We start from the raw sequence: 19,621 nt of genomic DNA on the forward strand, positions 1-19,621 counted from the left end.
AGTGGTTATAGTTAACATTAGTAAGAAGACTAAAACGCTGAAATGTATTGTAATCATTCTTTATTATAAAACACATCTATAATCTATGCTATGCATTGTGCAGAGTGAACTATTATCAATGTATGGTATTAAAAGAATACTTTAAATGTATCTTTTGTAAAATATACAAATTGCACATCACAAATTGTGTAAATGTGTATTTTCATGTATTTTCGCATTTAAAATCCTTATGACGGATAAGTTGACTAAATTTCCGCAGAGAATCCGTACAACTTCCCGTGAACGTACCACGCCATGTGACTGTAGTTACTATAGAAACGCAACTAAGCCCGGGAGAGTAAATAATTGCTTCCTAACAACAGTGTGTGTTTATGTAGAGCCTAACCCGGTAAAATGGTAAGTTAACATTCGCCTTTTTTATAACAATAGTGCGAAACGCTTGAGCGAACCAAACAGTGAGCTAACAGTGAGCTAACAGTGAGCTAACAGTGAGCTAACTAGGCTGACAACAACTGATAGGAAGCCGTCGTCTGTTTACTACTGAACGGTTTCGCTCGTTTCCGGCTAGCTAAAGCTGCAGCTAGGTTCTAGCCAGTGTAGAGCCAAACACTGGTAAACACACTAGCGTCAACGCAGCGTGTTTTATTTCACATGTAAAATGTGCGTCCACGTCCGGGTGTGTGTTTAAGCGTGTTGTGTTTTGATGCTCGCTTGCTGATGCCTGTAAACAGCGCCGCCTCAGGTACTAAGTAACTGTGCGGCTGCGTATTAGAAAAAAAACACAGACCCGGAAGAAGAGGGGGAGTAATATAAATAAGCAATTTTGCCAGAAAAAAACTCAGAAATTCTCTGACCCACACCAGTTTAGATGAAGTGATAGCATGTGTGTAGGCGACCACGAGCTGCGGCAGAGTAGACAGACGCAGGGCTATCGATCAGGGCTGTTCAGTCACATGGGTTATGATGGGATGAGTTTTTCTAGCGAATTTGCGACTATTTAATGTCAGAGAATACTCGGGTCAGTGTTTTATGGAGACTACTTGTGGCTTTTCTTACACAAAAAGCACCAACAGTAACATTGAAAGTCAAATTGTCTTTTCCACTGGTGGTTAGGTGACTCTTCCCCTTCACCTGGCTCGTATGGTTGGGCTGTAGGAGAAAATCACAGCCCCCGTGGAGACCATCTGCATAGTGGGTGCTGGAAGCCAAACACAGATGCTATTTATTGCTATCAGGCAAAAAGGCCAGTGTAGTGTCCTCTGCTATGTGTTTTGGCCTTATAATCTGCTGTGAGCTGCTGAATATGGAAACATAATTACTTTACAAGGATCCAACTTACAGTGACTTAAAACTTGCTTGGTGTAGTGTGTCAGATTTTGAAATATGCACTGCATTACTTTGCTCCAGTAATATAACAAAACAGTAATATATTAATGCGTTAGCTGAGCCAAACGTGTGAGTCCTCTGTGAATCGAGCTCACAATCAAAACAATTACAGAAAGGGTTTGAAAAGATGCATGAAACAACGTGCAATTCAGACAAGGTTTACTCAAGTACTAGTATTATAATACCTGTACATCAGGTGATGTATAGCCTGATGACCTTTTTGTAGCTCAGTATGGGTTATTCTGTGGCAAACATCTGAACTTGTCTATGTCTTGACTTTATCAGGAAGACCGCTATGCCTTCCTTGCTGAGTGGCATGACCCTACTGCTGCTCTCCTGCGGCGCTACCAACTGTTCTACTACCCCGACGATGGCTCTGTGGAAATGGTATTAATACAGTAATAATAATATTCATAGCTGCTTGAGCTTTTGTGTTTCTTAAAATCTTTGATGTTGTTTTTGTAAACTAGTAAAAAATGTTTTATTTTTACTGTGCAGTTTGATGTAAAGAACCAGCGAATCTTTTTACGTCGGATCAAATATGAAGACATACATCCTGAGGACTTGTTTGTGGGAAATCGAGTGAACGTGTTCTCAAGGCAGCTAAATCTGATAGAATATGGGGATCAGTACACAGCAAACAAACTTGGCAGCAAAAAAGAAAGGTATGAAACTGTACCCCCTCCTCTTATATACTGTACCTCACAGCTCAAGCTCCATATTAACAAGGTAAAAATTTTATTTTTCTAAATACTGGGTTCAGATTTGAGCAAACAATAGTACTTTAGTGTTGTTGTTGCACTCATATTGGTATTACTAATATTTTATAACGTAATGTGAAACCATGTTTATACCTTTTTTTGCAAATTGATCAGAATTTGTATGTAAAGATCAGGGCACGGAATTACTAAAGTTTTGAGTTCACCACTTGAAAAATGAAAGAAGTTTAGAGACACATGGGCTCTTCCTGGTTAGCTGGTCAAATTGAGTAACTGAGTAAGAGGGCTGGTGTCATGAGGTTGAACTAGAGTCTTCTTAGCAGCGTTCATGCTGCATCATGCTATTCAGCTGCATGGAGTGAGGGACTGGACTGAGGGGATGAGTAGAGGCCATTGAGACAAGTCTCTGTCTCTTCTTAAGTAGTCCATGTCCAAATTTAAACCCCAGAAAACCTCTGTGTAGAGACCAAATTCAGGTGTGCAAACATTGCAGAAACATTCCCTTTCTCTTGCTGTTTCTCCAGAACACTTGCCTTGATAAAGCCAGACGTTGTTACCAAGATTGGAGACATCCTTGAGCTGATTTACTCCTCCAGCCTGATTGTTACCAAAGCTAAAATGACAACACTGACATGGTAAGGCCAAGGTCAGCACACAGCACACAAAGTATCAGACAGACCCTTGCCAAACAGAGAAGCACAGGCTCCAGATGGATGGCTGAGCTTTCTCACACACATTAGGAACATATGGCATGCCAAGGGGCAACCAAGGGTGGTATTTAATTACCTACAGATTTTCCTATCAGGTGCTCATTTATGTAATCATATTATCAAACCAATCTCGGCTTGATATTTTAACATTAGATTTAAAACACTGAACATTCAATAAACTCACTTATTTTGTAAGCATTTGAATAAACATTTCATAATTTCTCCACTGTCTTGAACAGTTTAATGGGAGAAAGCAGAAGGGTTTTGTTTTCTACACACTCAAGTCATCTCAGATGCATGCCGCTTTCACAATATCATCTATTTGTCATTACACCCATAAATGAGTTATTTTTCATTTATTGTTGTTGTTAGGAGTATGAAAAATACAGAAGCGGAAAAGAGGAAAAAACCAAGGGTGTTTTGTGTTTGTTTTGCTTTGTTTTTTTAATTGAAACACAGAAATGTCATTGAGTTCTGTTTTGTCAATAGAGCAAAACAAAGTTCACTGTTAGTGCTATATCACCACCATTAATCTCTTTAAGTTTTGGTTATCTCACACTACAGGAGCCAGGCCGCAGACTTTTATATGGAACATCAATCAAAGCCATTCTTCAAGTGAGTGCTTGTGTAAATGATTTGCCTGAGAATGTAGCAATAATCCTAGAGACACTGCAATTACATGTGAGGACGGCTTTTCATTTAACCATTGCTTTATGTTGCTGAATTTTGCAGTAACTTAGTGCAGTTTGTGTCGTCGGGCCCTGTGGTTGCCATGGAGCTGATGGGTGATGAGGCCATGTCTATCTGGAGGAGGCTCCTGGGACCTGCAGACTCTGCTGTGGCGCGGAGGGAGGCACCGCAGAGTGTCCGTGCCCAGTTTGGAACAGATGGCATCAAAAATGTTGGGCATGGCTCTGATTCACTTGCTGCAGCAGCAAGAGTGAGGATGTTAAGCTACTTCTCAATCCTCATATTTATATCCACGTGTACCCTCTGCTCTTCCTTGAATTATTATTCCTGTTCAAGTTTTATTCTGTTTGTTTTGCTAGGAGCTCGAATTTTTCTTCCCTTCCACAATTGGTCTTGGTCCCTCCAACACAGCCATCTTTACAGACTGCACATGTTGCATCATCAAACCACATGCCATATCAGAAGGTAAAGAGCACCTACAAATGAAACTGAGATCTGTCTTCCTTATCAATAGCTATGTACATCTTTGCTGTTTGGTGAATTTCCATGTATAGCTGTTATTGTGCTTGTGTCACACAGACACTACTGGTTTACCAAACTTGCTTTTGGATTTTTCCAAATCCCTGGTCTGATCCCTGTTCACAGAGCATGCCACTAGAGCTCTGACCTGTGAAATGTGAAATTCTCTGGGCAGAGCCAAAGTATGCACACAGAAAGCTGTTGACTGAGAAGTGACCTGGGCTTGGTGCTCTATATAAACCAAAGTATAGATGTGGAATAAACAAATCATATATCACTTTATAATAATAATAATGGTTTGATTAATTGATAAATAATAATTTATCAAATATTCATTCTGCGGTCATCCGTTTGATATTACAGTCAACATGATATCATGCCAAACTAAGAAGAATCAGAATCAGAAATGTACTTTATTTATCCCCGAGGGGAAATTCTTGTTTGTTACAGACAAATAAAAGAAAAGATAATTGAAATATGAAATAGAAATATATAATAAATATCTAAATACCTAGACAGCATTTAAATCCCTGGTGAACATTGTCAGCTTTTTATTTTAAGCACGTTACCATGCTGGCACTGAGCTCATAACACAGCCTCACAGTGCTGTTAGCACCTACCTACATAACGTCATGGGACCATCACAAGTGACAGACAGCCTGGAATGTTATGAGCTGAGATGACATTTTGATTGAAGAGTTGCATCATAGCTTCCAATGGGAGCAGAAGAAGTGTCTGTTTATTAAGGCTTGTTTTACTTCCATGTACAGACCTTTCTCAGGGAGGACATTCACCTAAAGATATGATAATAGTTCCTGTATATGGTTTAACATGTCTGTGTGCCTGGAGCTGGGTACTGAGCATGCTGCTCTCTGGCATAACGTCCTGCCACACCTAAATGGAATGGAGCCATCATTCAGGCATGATAATCGCTCACCTTTCTGTGAAATTCGCTGTTTTGAATCCAAAATAGGAGAGCTACGTGAATCGTGTAGATCCGGAGTTGTAGCAGAAATAGTTTTATTAGGACTTTGGTTTTACAAACATGAATGATTCTTTATTGTGCTTGTTCTTGCAGTAACGTGTTTGTCCTTCTAAAATCTATGGGAGAGGACTTGTGATAAGAAGCAAACAAACATACGCATGCTCAGGCTTCGTTTGCCTGTGCTGAATTCTTGAGCAACTGTCATGCTCAACTGATGGTGTGCTCCATTACCCCGAACACTGAGTGTGCATTTTTAGTCTTCACAGTTGTCGCATAAGACAACACTCACTGTTTCACCACACAATGTTTACGTTCAGACGTGAAGTGACATATTTGGTCTGAACTAAGAATAGAAGCTGGTTTGTCCGGCTAAGGCCAAACTGGAGTTGCCTGTCATTTTAAAGACAAGTGCCCAGTAGCTTGCTCTGATTTCCCGAGAGGATCACTTAAGAGGCTAATTTACGTGACGGCTACGTGTACAGGATGCAGCCAATCACAATTACGATAAAGCATGTTGCAATTGGAAATGCACCCAGACATGACTGGAATAGAGAAGCCACTGTTGCCAGGCACCCAGAATAGGATCTCCTAGCAACAGCACCAGCTGCTTATGGGAGCTGTGTTGAGTGTGTGCCTATCATAGGCAGGTTGCTGGCTGCTGCTGCCTAGGGAGGGCCAGGACACTTAAGAGGTTGTTCCTTACCTAATACACAACTGGACTGTAACTGAAGAAGAAACAAATGAAATAGTCAGTAGACCAAAGTGAGAGTCATGACTGCACACTGCAGCATTTAGAAATGATGGAAAATGTCCTGTCTGATGAGTACACATGCCCCTTTTTTATCAGGATGGCAGACTGAGATTATGAGCCTGTCAGCCTCATTTAATTTGGTGTCTGCAGCAGTCTGACCTTCGCTGTCGCTGCTGCACCTTTGTCACTGCAGCTCTTTTACCGTAACACTACCCTGTCTGGCTTGTTTTCTGGGTTGACTAGGCAAAAATAATGTCTCCTCTTATACATAAGCATCTGCAAGACAATCTCTCTGTACAGCATACGATGTGTAGTAATTATATATCTATTTTAACATCTGCTATGAGCCTGTGTTTAGTTTGTTGCTACTGTTTTATGGTTTTATGGACGCAGAGTTGTACCAATAAACAACGTACTAGTCAATCTATTTACACTCAAAGGAAAGCTCCTAAAATCTGATACATATGAACATGTTTAATATGTTACAGGCCTGATGGGGAAGATCCTCAACTCCATATCTGCAGCTGGATTTGAAATCTCAGCCCTTCAGATGGTATGTATTCTCTCCTTCCATTGTGCAATAGTTTTGTAAAGCCTGTCACATCCTTTGATATCCTTTCTCTTATGCCCATATGTGTGAGCTTTACTGTGTCATATGTTCAGTGTATTGGTTTTCTCTGATCTTCCCTGACATCATAATTCAACTCAGGGCCAGTGACCCTCACAGTCCACTCATTAGAGGTGATGCAGCAGGATACAATAAATCAATGTCTCACCACTGTAGCGCATGCAGAGCATGTTGTGCATTAACAGGAATAAAATAAGTACATATTAACATTCATTGCCCAGATGTGGTTTCACGTCCTCTGTGTTCTAGAAAATACATTAGTCATATTTTATTTAGATTCTATTTTTGTAATAATAGTTGCTGTCATGATTTACATCACATTAAAGCGTTTCATTTGATGAGTATTGCATATTTAGTTTTTATAAGCAATCATTTGTTTCCACAGTTCAACGTTGACCGGGCCAACGCAGAAGAGTTCTATGAAGTTTACAAAGGTGTTGTTCAAGAATATCCTGTGAGTATAACACTACATTTTTCTGACACAGTACTTTCAATCAATCAATCAATCCATCCATGTTACAGCACATATGCACTGCCTTGTATAATACAGGCCTGGAAAAAGATGCCACTAATTGTGTCAATTGTCCAATGTCTAAAGTTAAGTTTCTGAATATTTATTATATTTAAAGTCAATTCATTCTTACAGTTTTGAATGTATTTTTATTCTCTCCCTGCAGAGTATGGTGACAGAACTGTGCTCTGGACCCTGCATGGTCTTAGAGATCCATGGTACTGACACACCAAAGAGCTTCAGAGAATTCTGTGGGCCCACAGATCCAGTGAGTCCACCTCGTTCTATTCAATACTAAAAGGCTGCTCGGCAAGAAAAATGTCAAAAGCTGGTTTTAATGGGATGAAAATCGATATGCACTAAATCCATCCATCAACCTACTTATTGTGGAGTTTGCCACAGAAAATCCCACCCTCACATGTATCATATCCAACCAGCCTAAAGTAAAGCAACAGCTCTGAAAAAGATCCTGCTGTTATGAGATTTTCAACATAACTCAGTGAGGTGTTTTTAATATTTAGAGGTGAGAGGAAATATTTGGTGCTGCTTAAGTGTGGTTATTAAGTTTGTTTATCCTAAACATTCTGTGTCTAGAGGTCGTAAAGTCTGGAATCCATCTGCTGAGAAGTAATTCAGGTTTGCAGTTCAGAGGTTACTCTCTGATCGGTGCAAAGATGTCCACATGAAAAATTAGCTGTCACTGTTTGACCTTTGAGTGACATAGTGTTTGTAGATTTTTATGATAAGATCAATGTCTTGGCCTGGAAAAACAAAAAACTTGCATACATGTGTTTGTGTGAACACATGTTTCAGGGTTCCAGGGTACCGTGCTAGGATGTTTTGTGAAATCTAATGAGCTTGGTGACCAAAAGAATGAGGAACTACACACCTGCAGTAGCCTGTGATTCAGCCTGGATGATGTTAAAAATATCAAAGGGTGAGATGCTTTTAGTCTCATTTTTCTGATGCAGACTTGTTTTACATTGTGTAAGCATGCATCAGTCCTTCAGGCCATTCTCCAAATTTTACTGAGCCACAGTGCAGGGAAATTGTTATTTAATTAACTAATGATTTTCAGGTCACATGACACCACAACACTGCTCATTGATGCAAAAATAATGAAGTCTTGGCAGCTGCCCTTCATTTGGGTACCTTGGTCACATGTGCCTTTGCTGTGGTTTCTTGCAAGAAACAATGTCAGTCCCTATGAAATTAAATTTGATGTCCTTAACATCGTTTTAAAAATTTCCCAAAACATCATACTGCAGTGCCGATGACTCTTCGTGCACTGCTACTCAAGAACTTGCAACCTCAAGCACATATGACTTTAATCCGTTTATTTCACTGCTGTCTAATTTGCCTGGGAACTAGGAATTTATAGGTCATGGTGGCAGCAAAGAGAGCTAGGTTTTTTAGTTTTTTTATTTTTAACCCAGGATCACATGTTCAGTAGCTGCCCAGGCATTTGTATGTTTTCCCATTTCAATATGTACTATGTTATTCCATGGTGTCTTTTAAGGGAGTCATTTTATTAATATTTGATATGTTCAGACTTTATCCCTTTCAGAAGCTATTTTCACTTCTTTTCAGCCGTCCTTCCCCTTACAGGTCTTAGCAACATCTCTGATTGCTTCTTTACTGAGGGGAGGTCAAGCAGTTTCATCACTCCATGACCTCAGACTCACCTCAGCATTATCTGACAGTTACCTACACATTAGAACTGCTCCTCCTGAGTGGAGTTCAGCTGTTTGATCCAGGAGATTAGCAGAACGTCACTGCAGCTCTCAGAGACATTTTCTTGTCAAGAACAGTGTGTGTTTTAAGACATTCCAGACATCATTATCAGGCTGACTGATTGGAACACACAACCATGTAACCCCAGACATAGTGTCTATAATTAGGTAAGGTCATTTTGTGGTAAGAATAGACCATTGATTAACTCCAGCTGACTAATCTATAAACAACTCAGGTCTAGTGTGAATAAACACATGACTGTACAGCTGGATTCAGTGACCTGACAACACACTTCTTCAGGCTGGAGCTGATGGTAGATTTAATCCAGTCTTTTCTAATTGCACTGAGCAACAGATTTACAGTGTGGGTCATACAATGCCTTTAACTGGGCATCGCGTATCATACAGTAAAGGACATATTCACACCTCCGCACATTCAGCTACACTCACCCAGTCATGAGACTGTGCCCTGTCTTGTGGTGTGTCCTGATATTACTGGACAGACACAGCAGTTCTCTGTCAGCCTGTACCCGTTTCAATTAAACTTTATTTAGTACACACCCCTGTGTCTAAATTGGAAACTTAATTAAGCCCTGTGCAAGACATTAGCGGTACATTGTGGTCACATAAACACTGTAAAATAAAATCAAACAGGCCTGAGACTCTTGCCCTGCTCTCCTGCTTTTTATGTTGATTATTGACCCATGATGTTTTAAAAAGATGGATTTCTATGTCTATGTTGGCCACTGGGCTACATTTACTGCATTATAGTACACTCTGTAGTATGTAATGGCGATACTGAAAGTAGATATTGATATTTCTCCTTTTTAGTGTTTGCCTTACAAATATAACACTAGTATGTATATATATATATATATATATATATATATATATATATATATATATATATATATATAAAACACTGTATAATACAACACTGTCAAGTATTCAAATTTGTTTGCTGGTGGATCAAAACCAGATTGTAATTAGAGCTTCACAACGCAAAAAGAAGAAACAGGAGCAAGAGACAGACAATTTTTAGCAGGCAATTTACTTGTATGTAATCAAAACTGAAAGCGGTTGTTTAGCAGCTGATGTTAGGCTTATAGCCTATAAAGATCAAAAACAGATCTACAACGTGTGGAACAGAGCTCAGGTTAGAGCAGGCCCACCATTGTTATTCAATGAATGAATTTAGGCGTGCTTTATGCAAGTGTTTCCAGGAGGCTGGGGATTATGATCAGGAGTGTATAGGTTAGCCAGCTCTTGAAACAGAGTTACAAATTAGCCAACATAGTTATTGGTGTGGTCCATTTGTGGTCATTCATCCACAAATGGACCACACCAAAGTTAATGGCATTTTAGCCTGTAATTGCCCATCATCAGCCCAAGTTAATTCATGTGTGATACATCCCAGTCCAGTTCAGTTTTGGTATTGCTTTTTGACCTCTTTTTGAATCTCACGTTGACAAAATGTTGGGGGAAAAATCTAAAAATTATTTATTGTATATACTGTTAATTGTTCTAAATTGAATCCTGTGAATGCTGTCAGCAGCAAACATTACTGAAAGTACGTGTTTTTAGTCTTAGTCTTACAGAGTGGCAAGTAAACTGCAGCTTTTCCTTGTTTATATCAAAGTCAGTTGAGTGTTAGGCAGTTGAATCATTTGAGTTGAGAGACTTGTTTTTCAGCAAGTGTTTTGTTTCAAAAGACAATGAAGGTGTTTGTGGAGAGGCCTGGGTTGAGTTATGACCTTGAAACTTGTTCCTGCCTTTTGTGTGCTCCCTCATAAACACTGCAGGGTAGAGGACTTGTCATAGGAGATGTACCCGACACAAGACAAAACCGACCTTTGTGTTCCTACCTCGCCATATTATCACACGCACATGACTTCCTAACATATCAGATATCAGTGGATGCTGTGCAACATTTTGATTGAATAGTTGTGGTGAATTAATTATTCAGATGTTGCTCCCTCCCCTGATGGCAGAACCTGTGGGAGGGTTGCATTTCCTGGAGGCGCAGAGGGCAACAGAGCCCCGCTATGACCTTGGGAGTGTCTGATGTTAAAAGGAAATAGACAGGGGCTCAAGATAAATGTGCTTCCTGTAAAAAGTGCCTACTGTTTTTGAGCAATAAAAAAGGGACTTAAAGCTTGAAACGTTTCCTAAAATGAGAACATCTTTGACGCCGTGGGAATTGTTTCTGAATGATGATTGTGTGACCACATTTCTAGCTGAATGTACATCTGTGGAGGCAATCCTCCCTCTAAAAGTGTAGCAATAATCTGTGTCTAGAGTGAAATGTCTGCTGAGTGTTACTTCCTCTAAAGGATCACATGTTCAGTAGCTGAGCAATCAGTCTTTGTAACGCACGACAGAACAGGATGTTCAGTTTCTCTGCTTTATCGTCCATCCCAGACGTTTCAATGAATAATATGTTCTTTTGTTGTCTTTAGTTGAACATTGAGATTTTAATAATTTAATAGTGTCATGTTTTGATCCAACAGGAAATTGCACGACACCTTCGTCCAACCACGCTGCGTGCTCTGTACGGCAAAGACAAAGTAAAAAGTGGAGTACACTGCACAGACCTCCCTGAAGATGGTATTCTGGAGGTGGGTGACACGTGCACATTACGCGCTCCACACACGCTCCACATGGTTTCATCTGTATGAATCTTCTCATTCTACAAATAGGTTTACTTATTGACTTTTGGCCCATGCATATATAAGTACCTTGTGTTTGGCCAAGAACAAAACCCAGACTCTGTGAAGCCGTGTCCTTAGTCTGGTCTTGTGACTCCACTCTGTGGGCCAAGGCAACCTTAGATCACACTGGTTTTGAAGAGAACAAGAATGGCAGAGGAATTTGAAACACAACCATTGTTTTTGCAGGGAGTGGGTCTGACCCATTGAGCGTCATTGTTCAGGAAAAACTCCTGATCTGTAGTCTGGACAAATGCCTCCTTGTTAAACATTAGCCTGTGACTGACTGAGCTGCCATTTTCACAAGACTGGAACATAGTGGCCAAGAAAGGGCTTGTGCAGAGGTTTTACTGTGTGAACTGTTCTCATATCTAGGGAGGAAGGTCAAGCTGACACTTGATAGACAGTAATCCAGTACATAATCTAATACTTTCTTTTACTTTCCAGGTGGAGTACTTCTTCAAGATTTTGGATAGATAAAAACATGTTAAACTGCAAACTACAAAGACTTCACAGTTGTCTCATTTTTCTTTTTATTGGTTCAGCCTTATGCAGATTAAATAAAGTGACAAGAGCAGACTCCTGACAAGTGTTTGTTTTTCAACATAGAATTAAGTATTTTGACATCTAAACATCTTATTAGGCGGGATACTGCATTGCCTCTGATATTCTCTAACTTTTTTTGACCAGTGACTTTGGTATTGGATTCATACATTACACTTTGAAAAAAAAATGTACAACTGCATAAATATAAAATTCTTCCACCATGAAGATGGCTAAAACATTCAATATTAAGTTGCATCACACATCATGTGATGTCTCCAGCAAAACAGATTTCAAAGCACTGAGTTGCCACCATTTCCATGAAGGTGACAGTCTTCTAGGCTGGACCCACAAAGCTCGAACTATGAATCAAGAATGAACAGATGTAGGAGTATCAAACAGAAATGTCATCAAACCATATCTAACAGCTAAGGTGAACAAAATGTGTACAAATGTATCCTTCCATAGCCAACTTGGATAAAGAAACAAACAAAAGAAGAAAAAGAGAGATTCCATGAAGAGAAGTTATTTACTCATAACGGGGTCTTAAAGGTTCAGAGTACCATGCTAGTATTTCAGTTAGTCAGGGCATATTTCCACACACACACACACACACACACTACACACTCACATAAATGAACACGCCTACAAACAGACACAAGCGTGCACACACACACACACACACACACACACACACCTTGGACCACTAAAGCTGACAAGACAAAAGGGATTATTACAACATGAACTAGACTACAGCACTGGACACTCCAAAAATATATAGAAACCACGTGAGGATGAAATACCTTGGGGACAGAACACACAACTCGCTACACATCAGTAGAGGAATTGCAGTTTTACAGTAATAGATGAACACATCCCATGGCTCAAGGAATATTTTCATTTACAGTAGAATAAATACTTGCTATTGCTACTCTTGTATTTTACATTCTAAACCTTGACAACACAGAAAAGCTAGTGTAAAGCACACAGATTAAGTGTAGGTCCTGTATATTATGAATGTTCAAAGACTAGTGGTGTTTTATCTGAACTCTTATTCTCTCGACATTTTGTGTTTTCAAAATGAGAGTGCTCATTGTGGCTAAGGTCACGAGCTAATTTTGATCTTTATGTCAAAACGTCCTTGATAGCGGTCTTTCTCACTGTAGTCGATGTTCTCTCCATATGCTCTGCACTCGACACGCAGGTCCTCGTTCAAGGTGAGGTTGGTAAACTGAATGGCCACCAGAGGCTGCAGGTACTGGGGGTGCAGCAGTTTGCCATAGTATGGGTAGTACTGAAGAGGGAAGCCTCCAACAGGGAAGTACTTGATTTCTCCAATCTTGCCCTCATCCTCTTCTCTCTGCAGATACACCAGTTTAATGTGAGTCACTTTTACACCATCAGCGCTGTAGACAAGCTCTCCCAGTATGCCTAACAGGTTTAAAACATACCTTGTGCTTGCAGTGAATAGGGATCAGGTTGGAGAGGGATTTGGCCTGCAGAGCTTCTGGGAGTGACTGATTGTTAGACGGAGCCTATGAAAAGAGAAGCTGGTTCATGAACATCATGATACCTCGGATGTAGCAGATTTCTCACAGTAATGAGATCTCTACAGATTTTTACCTGGTTCTTTTCTAATAATGACGTTAAGAGTATAAGTTACTGCATGAAAGATTTTGAAAGATTTTGTACTTTTTATTCAAAATCTTTGACAGTAAGATTATGCTATACAGTGGTCCCACGCTATAACGCGGTTCACCTTTCACAGCCTCACAATTTCACTGATATTGTTTTTTTTTACAGTGCATTGTGTTCTGCATCCTGATTGGCTGTAGAGCATTGTCAATCAATGTCTGTACAGAATGTATTCAGCTTTGGTTTCATTGTATAATACTGGACTTTGTACAAAGGAACTTTAAGAGTTGAGAGAAACGTGTGAAAATGTTAATGTCTGAGAAAAGTGTATAAAGTGTGTAGTCAGGGCTTTTTACAGCCTTTAAACATCTATAATAATTGTAAAAAATGAATCTGACTACTTGGTGGATTTTGCCTATTGCAGGTTATTTTTAGAATGTAACTACCACGAGTGACGAGGGACCACTGTACTCTATTCTGCTGGCAAAGTTTCACGTCATGGAGAAAACTTACATAAAGCTTTGAGATGTATGAGCTACAGAAAACGTGCTTTCCACTGTGCTACAAACCTACCTTTGGTCTGAAGTTGACAATCCTGTTGAGCTTGACAATTATGCATGGCTTTCCAGACATGAAGCCAAAAGTGGGGTCATTCTCCCCTGAGCAGCTTCCAAGCCAGGACCTGTAGAACTTGCAAGCTTTTTTCTGGCTTTTTTCATTTTCTGTAGGGCGTTCCTTGTACGACTGAGGAGTTGCACCTGCTCAACAAAAAGACCCGTTAAACATGGAAATATAAATGAGAAGTATCCATACACAGAGTTTCATTATTTATCAAAGCATATTCTTGCATTTGCTAAAATATATATTTTAGAAACACTGACAAATCTCAATTTGAATGAGGATCACTACATACCCATCAGCCAGAGTATGACAAACGAAGTATGATTGGCTTATACTTGCCTCCACAATCCTCAAATTTAGTGTCATCAGCCTGCAGTCCGTCATCATAGATAGTAAGGAAATGCTTCATGCTGTTGATGTACTTCGAATATGACTCTGGATCACTCTTGCTAAAAGAGATTTCAGATTTGTCTGAACGCGGGGTGTGTGACAGACCTGAAAAACAGAATGTTTGGGTAAGAAAACTACAAACAGTAAAATTCTTAACAGAGGCAACACTCTTGTGTCATGCAGGCTTCTGTGAGTTTGTGGTCTATTATCTCAGGACAATGTGGGGTCTTGGGGATTTCCTTAGCTAGTCTCTGTCAGCTCTTTAACTGCAGTAATTTTCCACAGACCTTGCACACAAGGCCTAAGAGAGGCGTGGCATGAGGAGAATGAGATGCGTAAAGAGGACTGAAAGGAAACATGACATTCATGAACCCAGCCTTACTGTTGGAACTGTTTATTTGCTGCCATAGACATGAAGAGATGGCACGTTGTTGGTGCAACAGAGACAGAGAAGTAACGTTTTACTTTCAGTAGGGCCTTGTGAAAGTTCACCAATTCCCTGCCCCCACCCATCCACTCTCACGTGTGTCCCTCTCACAATGGAAACTTTTAGCCCCGGAGTGAGAGGCGGGCTTGAGCTCTAAAAAAAAAAACGACTCTCTGCTTCCTTGATCATGCCACTACTGGAAACTCTCTGCGGCTCTCCACACTTAGTTGCTTTGCCGACCTAATCTTTGATTATCAAGAGTGGTAGACTGAGCAGCAGGCGCTGGAAACCAGTCATCTCCAATGCTTGCTAAAAATATGGCACGGCTACATTATGATTTGCAAACAAGTACTGGTGCAGAAAAACAGGTTGAGTATTTCAAATCTGTCTCTAAGCTCACAGAAAATTTCAAAATGCCCGTAGTGTGACTGCAGCAGGGTTTGGTGACGCTGAGTATGTTCTCACAAGATTACAGATTAGAATTCTTCTCCAGGAAAAAAACAAGCTTAGAAGCTTCTTAACTGTAAAATCTCTTTTTCCTGAACTGAAAACTCCATATAAACATGTTGTAATGCATGATCATAGCGCACATGAATTGTTTTAGTTCCCCTGCAGCCTGAGGGGGGAAACATTGACTGGCTCAGAGGAGTGAAGGACAAAATGGCTGATCCTATTTAAGGTCAGAAAGACTCCTGATAGAGTAGCGGCTTAAAGGCACACCCCAACAGTCACTTTTAACTACATGAAATGCTGACAGCTGCACACAGACACTCAGCTACAGATATTTCTGATTTGTGTGACAGTGACCCAGGTTTTCACCGATAAAGCATCTATTAATTCAGCATAGTAACACTGTAAGTCCAAAAGTAAAACGGTGTGGAACAACATTTACCTGGTGGAGCAACTCTGTCCTGATAGGTGGGTTTGTAGTCACTTAATGTGAGCAGCATGGCCTGAATGGTCCCGATAAATATACCCGCCAAGCATCCATAGAATATCACATAGAACAAGAAGATTTTAACTGTAGTGGGGGAAAAAAGTCAATGTTAATCATGGTGCAACATTAAATAATAAGAACAACTGATGAAGCTGCAACATAATCTGAAAAGCTGCCTGAATATCTTGATGTTTTGTTAGAAAATAGGACATTTAAGACATTTAAAGTTAACATTTTGACACAAAAAAGGTTAGTAATCTTCAACTGGAGGATTAAGATTTTAAAAGTGTAATAGGTTTGTTGTCATTGGTCTCTACAACCTACAGAAGTAAAGAAAACCTTAAGAACAGGAGTTAATGGCTCGTGCACACGCTGCTGCCACTAACTGTGATCCCTTCTTTTCAGATCATGGAAGCCATTGTGGCTTTTTCACTCCACCTAATTCAAATGTACCCCAATTATGCCCTGGCAGGGGGCTGCATTTCCAGTACAACAGGATGAGTCACTGCTTAATTTAGTTAGTTAACCAAGAAAGACACGAGGCAATGCTTTATATGTTCTGTGAACATGCGTTTTTATACTTACACTGTACTAATGTACCTCTGTGGCTGTGATGTGTTTGTGTTGATGACATAGTAAGAAATTGAAACATCTTAGGGTGTATTTTCACATTCTGATCATACCAATAACAACAATAACATTCTTGTGGATTTATCTAGTTTTACACGCTCCTCTTAGACCTATAAGTCTCAGTTCAAACATATGACCACAAAAAACAGTTTGGCGGCCTGTTTAGAGGTTCAACCCGACAAACCTTATCTCCTGCCTACAGAATGAGGCCTGAGAGGTCTGTGCAGCATTTAACTGGCCCTTCCCCACTTTGTGTTAACTAGATATTGTTTCAGTGGTTAAGACGATTTCCAACACATGTGATCAAGAGCAACATTACTGTATCAGTGGCACTGTGCATGTAATACAGGCAGCAACATCCTGCAAGAGCAAGGAAATGTTTCCCAATACAAATGTAACGTACAGCCTGGATCATGGGCGTCTGAATGTTCCATCGTGGCTGTACGTCTGCGAGCCACCTGCTCCTAATATACACACATGGCAAGTTATTTTCTTCTGATCGTGTAGCAGGATTACTCTGCAAAGCACCTGTTCAGAGGAAACCACGGACGGATTGCCATGTCAGACACTGACACACGTATAGGGTTACAATTATGTGCAGTGATTTGCCATCTGAAGTAGAGAAAATGTTGGAAGAAGCAGCTGTAGTTTAAGTGTGCAGCGTTTGCAACATTCTGCTTCTTCCTGGGGAAATTCAAGCACATAGGAGTGTCAGGCTGTTTATTCTATTTGAGTCATGTGACTTCATTTACTGTATCACAAGCTGGTGAGGATGGGGATAGGGTCTTTGTGTTCATTGTTAAATTCATGGCTAGTTACCTGTGCATCAGTTGTGTGAGTTTAAAGCTTGAAGTCAGCCGCGCAGACAGAGAGCGGTTTGAATGGGAGCACCTCCCCCACCAGCCTGCTGCTGCTGCAGGGACCGTCCCCACGCCTCGGCTCCTACTGACGTGTTTGTCGGAGCCTGCTGAACCTTCTAACGCTAAAAACCAAAATGTCGACGCCAACTCATGGAAGCGGGAAACGAGCCCCGTGTGACTGTCACGGCCCATTTCCTGTTGTTCACGTGTTCACATGAACCACAGAGACGTCGGCAGAACTCAGCCGAACACACACGGTGATCTAAAGAAACTTTTTAGCACGTTGCGTCACAAACGCAACATTCAACATACCTGTTGCGTTCAGAGCAACACGGCTCACTTTTAGAGAGTGCGACATCACTCTCCTCACACCAAGGACAAGGGGACGTCTGTTCGGCATGACTGTATTTAGAAGCTGCTAACATTAGAACAATAACACCCTGTGCTCATTTACATTTTCCACATGAAGCTGCAGCAGCTCCTCTGATGTCGCCATTTACGCAGCGCTCAGTCATCGCTGTGACTTCATGGCAGAAACATCCTCCTTCCTCTTTACTTGAAGCTGCGCGGACTGGGGGAGGGTTCACGCAACAACACACAGACCAACAATTGTCTCCTTTCGTTCAGGGAAGAAGAAATAAATGAATAACTGTGAGATGGAAAGGGGAGGGCCGCTGACAGGAGCGAGTCGTGATCCGCTCCGACACAGCTCCGCGTTACCGAGCAGAGTCTGGACGAACCCGGCAGACACCGGAGCAGAACCTTATTCACAACGAGGCGTAGGCAGCTTAATGAGCACTATATAATCCAAGGTAATTATCCCATCAAATCAACAGCCTGCTGACCGCATTAGGCGAGCACCCCCCGTCTTAAAGTATTGGAAACAGTGGATTAGAACTGGATCCATTAATCTTGGGCTGGAGTGAAAGTAGACCCGGGCCTGGATACAGGAGCACAGATTAGCGGCTTATTCATGGAGGGATAAAATGTCCTCCGTCATCTCTCCGTGATGGGCTCAAATAAAAAAGTGGGGGCTCAACCAAACCCCACTTGACCCGCTGGGTCCAGCAGAGTCCCGGCCCAGCACAGCGTCCTTCACCGTGACCTTTTCATAAAGGACAACTGTCAGTGACTGGCGCAGCTGGAGTTATGACGGTGTAATAACTGCTTCATATCATGTCCTCACCTGAGGACACGCAGACGGAGCGACCGTTCATTTATACCGCGGCTTAATTGGTCTGTGGTCCTCGTTAATTAGCTTCATGTTGTCACCACGTCTCCCTCGTCTGCTGGGTTCACTCTGAGAGGAAGCTCATCCACAGCCGACTTTATTCACACAGCAGCATTCACACTGTGACAGACCCAGTCACGACTCAGCGTGTCGAAGGCGGTGAGCTCCAACAGGTGCTGTCTGCGGAGACAAGTCCCCACGGAGCCGCGACTTTCCGCTCACATTCACCTGCGACACTGCCGCACTGACCCCGCGTCTGCACCCTGCTGTTCCCCGTTAGTCAGGTGAAAGAAAGGAAAGGTACTTACGCCAACTGCAGCCTGTTCGTCCTAGAAACTCCCTCTTCTCGGAATTCCACAGAAATGTCCTCCACCCGCCGTCACTGTCCTTGTTTCCCGACATATTAACTCCCTGGTGATGTCCCCCCTTGTCTCGGTGCTTTGATTGAGCGGCTGGTCTGGGGCACTTTGAGTCAAGACTGTTGACTGTCCCTCACAGGAAACACGAAAAGACAGCTTCGTGGCCGAGCTCCCCACTTGTACCACGGCACTTATCTCTCCGCGCGCGGCCCCGCCTGCAAACTCCCTAATAAGTTGGCCCGGCGGGGGGGGGGCGGGGCTCAGCAAATCACAACCTTCCCCCTCCGCGCGTAACAGGCGGAATAAGGGGGGGGGGGGGGGGGGCTTCCACAGGCAGTCACGCTGGTCCACGGGTGGCGCTGACAGGAGGCGTCCAACAGTTGCTGCAAATGTGTTATCGCAGCGTGGACTACCGAGGTCTCTGAAAAGTTCTGAAGTTTTAAGGAAGCTGCTGTAAACACCGCAACAAACGGGTCCCTCCACATCCACAGAGCAGGAAACTCCACCTAACGCCGTCTCGATCGCTCGTGAAAAAGTCCGTTCCACCCGAGAATAAGAGAACAACCTGACCGGGTTACCGCAGCGCTGCAACACCGTTACTATAGTAACGGAGCTAACAGAGCCAGTGGCTTTCTTCTGGCGAGCCCT

General features: G+C 41.7%; 2 protein-coding genes across 2 annotated transcripts; one reads left to right on the plus strand and one right to left on the minus strand.

Annotated features, from left to right (window-relative positions):
- The first annotated feature begins 266 nt into the window (after positions 1-266).
- On the plus strand, positions 267-11,918 carry nme7 (NME/NM23 family member 7). The gene is made up of 12 exons (XM_028403488.1): positions 267-396; positions 1,672-1,773; positions 1,885-2,051; positions 2,630-2,740; positions 3,380-3,430; positions 3,548-3,755; positions 3,865-3,970; positions 6,249-6,313; positions 6,774-6,842; positions 7,066-7,167; positions 11,143-11,250; positions 11,788-11,918. The coding sequence occupies exons 1-12, from the start codon at positions 394-396 to the stop codon at positions 11,818-11,820; spliced, it is 1,125 nt and encodes a 374-aa protein (XP_028259289.1). The 5' UTR covers positions 267-393; the 3' UTR covers positions 11,821-11,918.
- Positions 11,860-19,183, minus strand: atp1b1a (ATPase Na+/K+ transporting subunit beta 1a). The gene is made up of 6 exons (XM_028403490.1): positions 18,923-19,183; positions 15,849-15,977; positions 14,479-14,634; positions 14,092-14,276; positions 13,335-13,418; positions 11,860-13,243 (listed from the first exon to the last, which is right to left on the minus strand). Exons 1-6 carry the CDS (start codon positions 19,014-19,016, stop codon positions 12,989-12,991), a joined length of 903 nt encoding a protein of 300 aa, XP_028259291.1. The 5' UTR covers positions 19,017-19,183; the 3' UTR covers positions 11,860-12,988.
- Positions 19,184-19,621: the final 438 nt, after the last annotated feature.

This window comes from Parambassis ranga, chromosome 4 (genome assembly GCF_900634625.1).
Source record: "Parambassis ranga chromosome 4, fParRan2.1, whole genome shotgun sequence".
NCBI lineage: Eukaryota > Metazoa > Chordata > Actinopteri > Ambassidae > Parambassis > Parambassis ranga.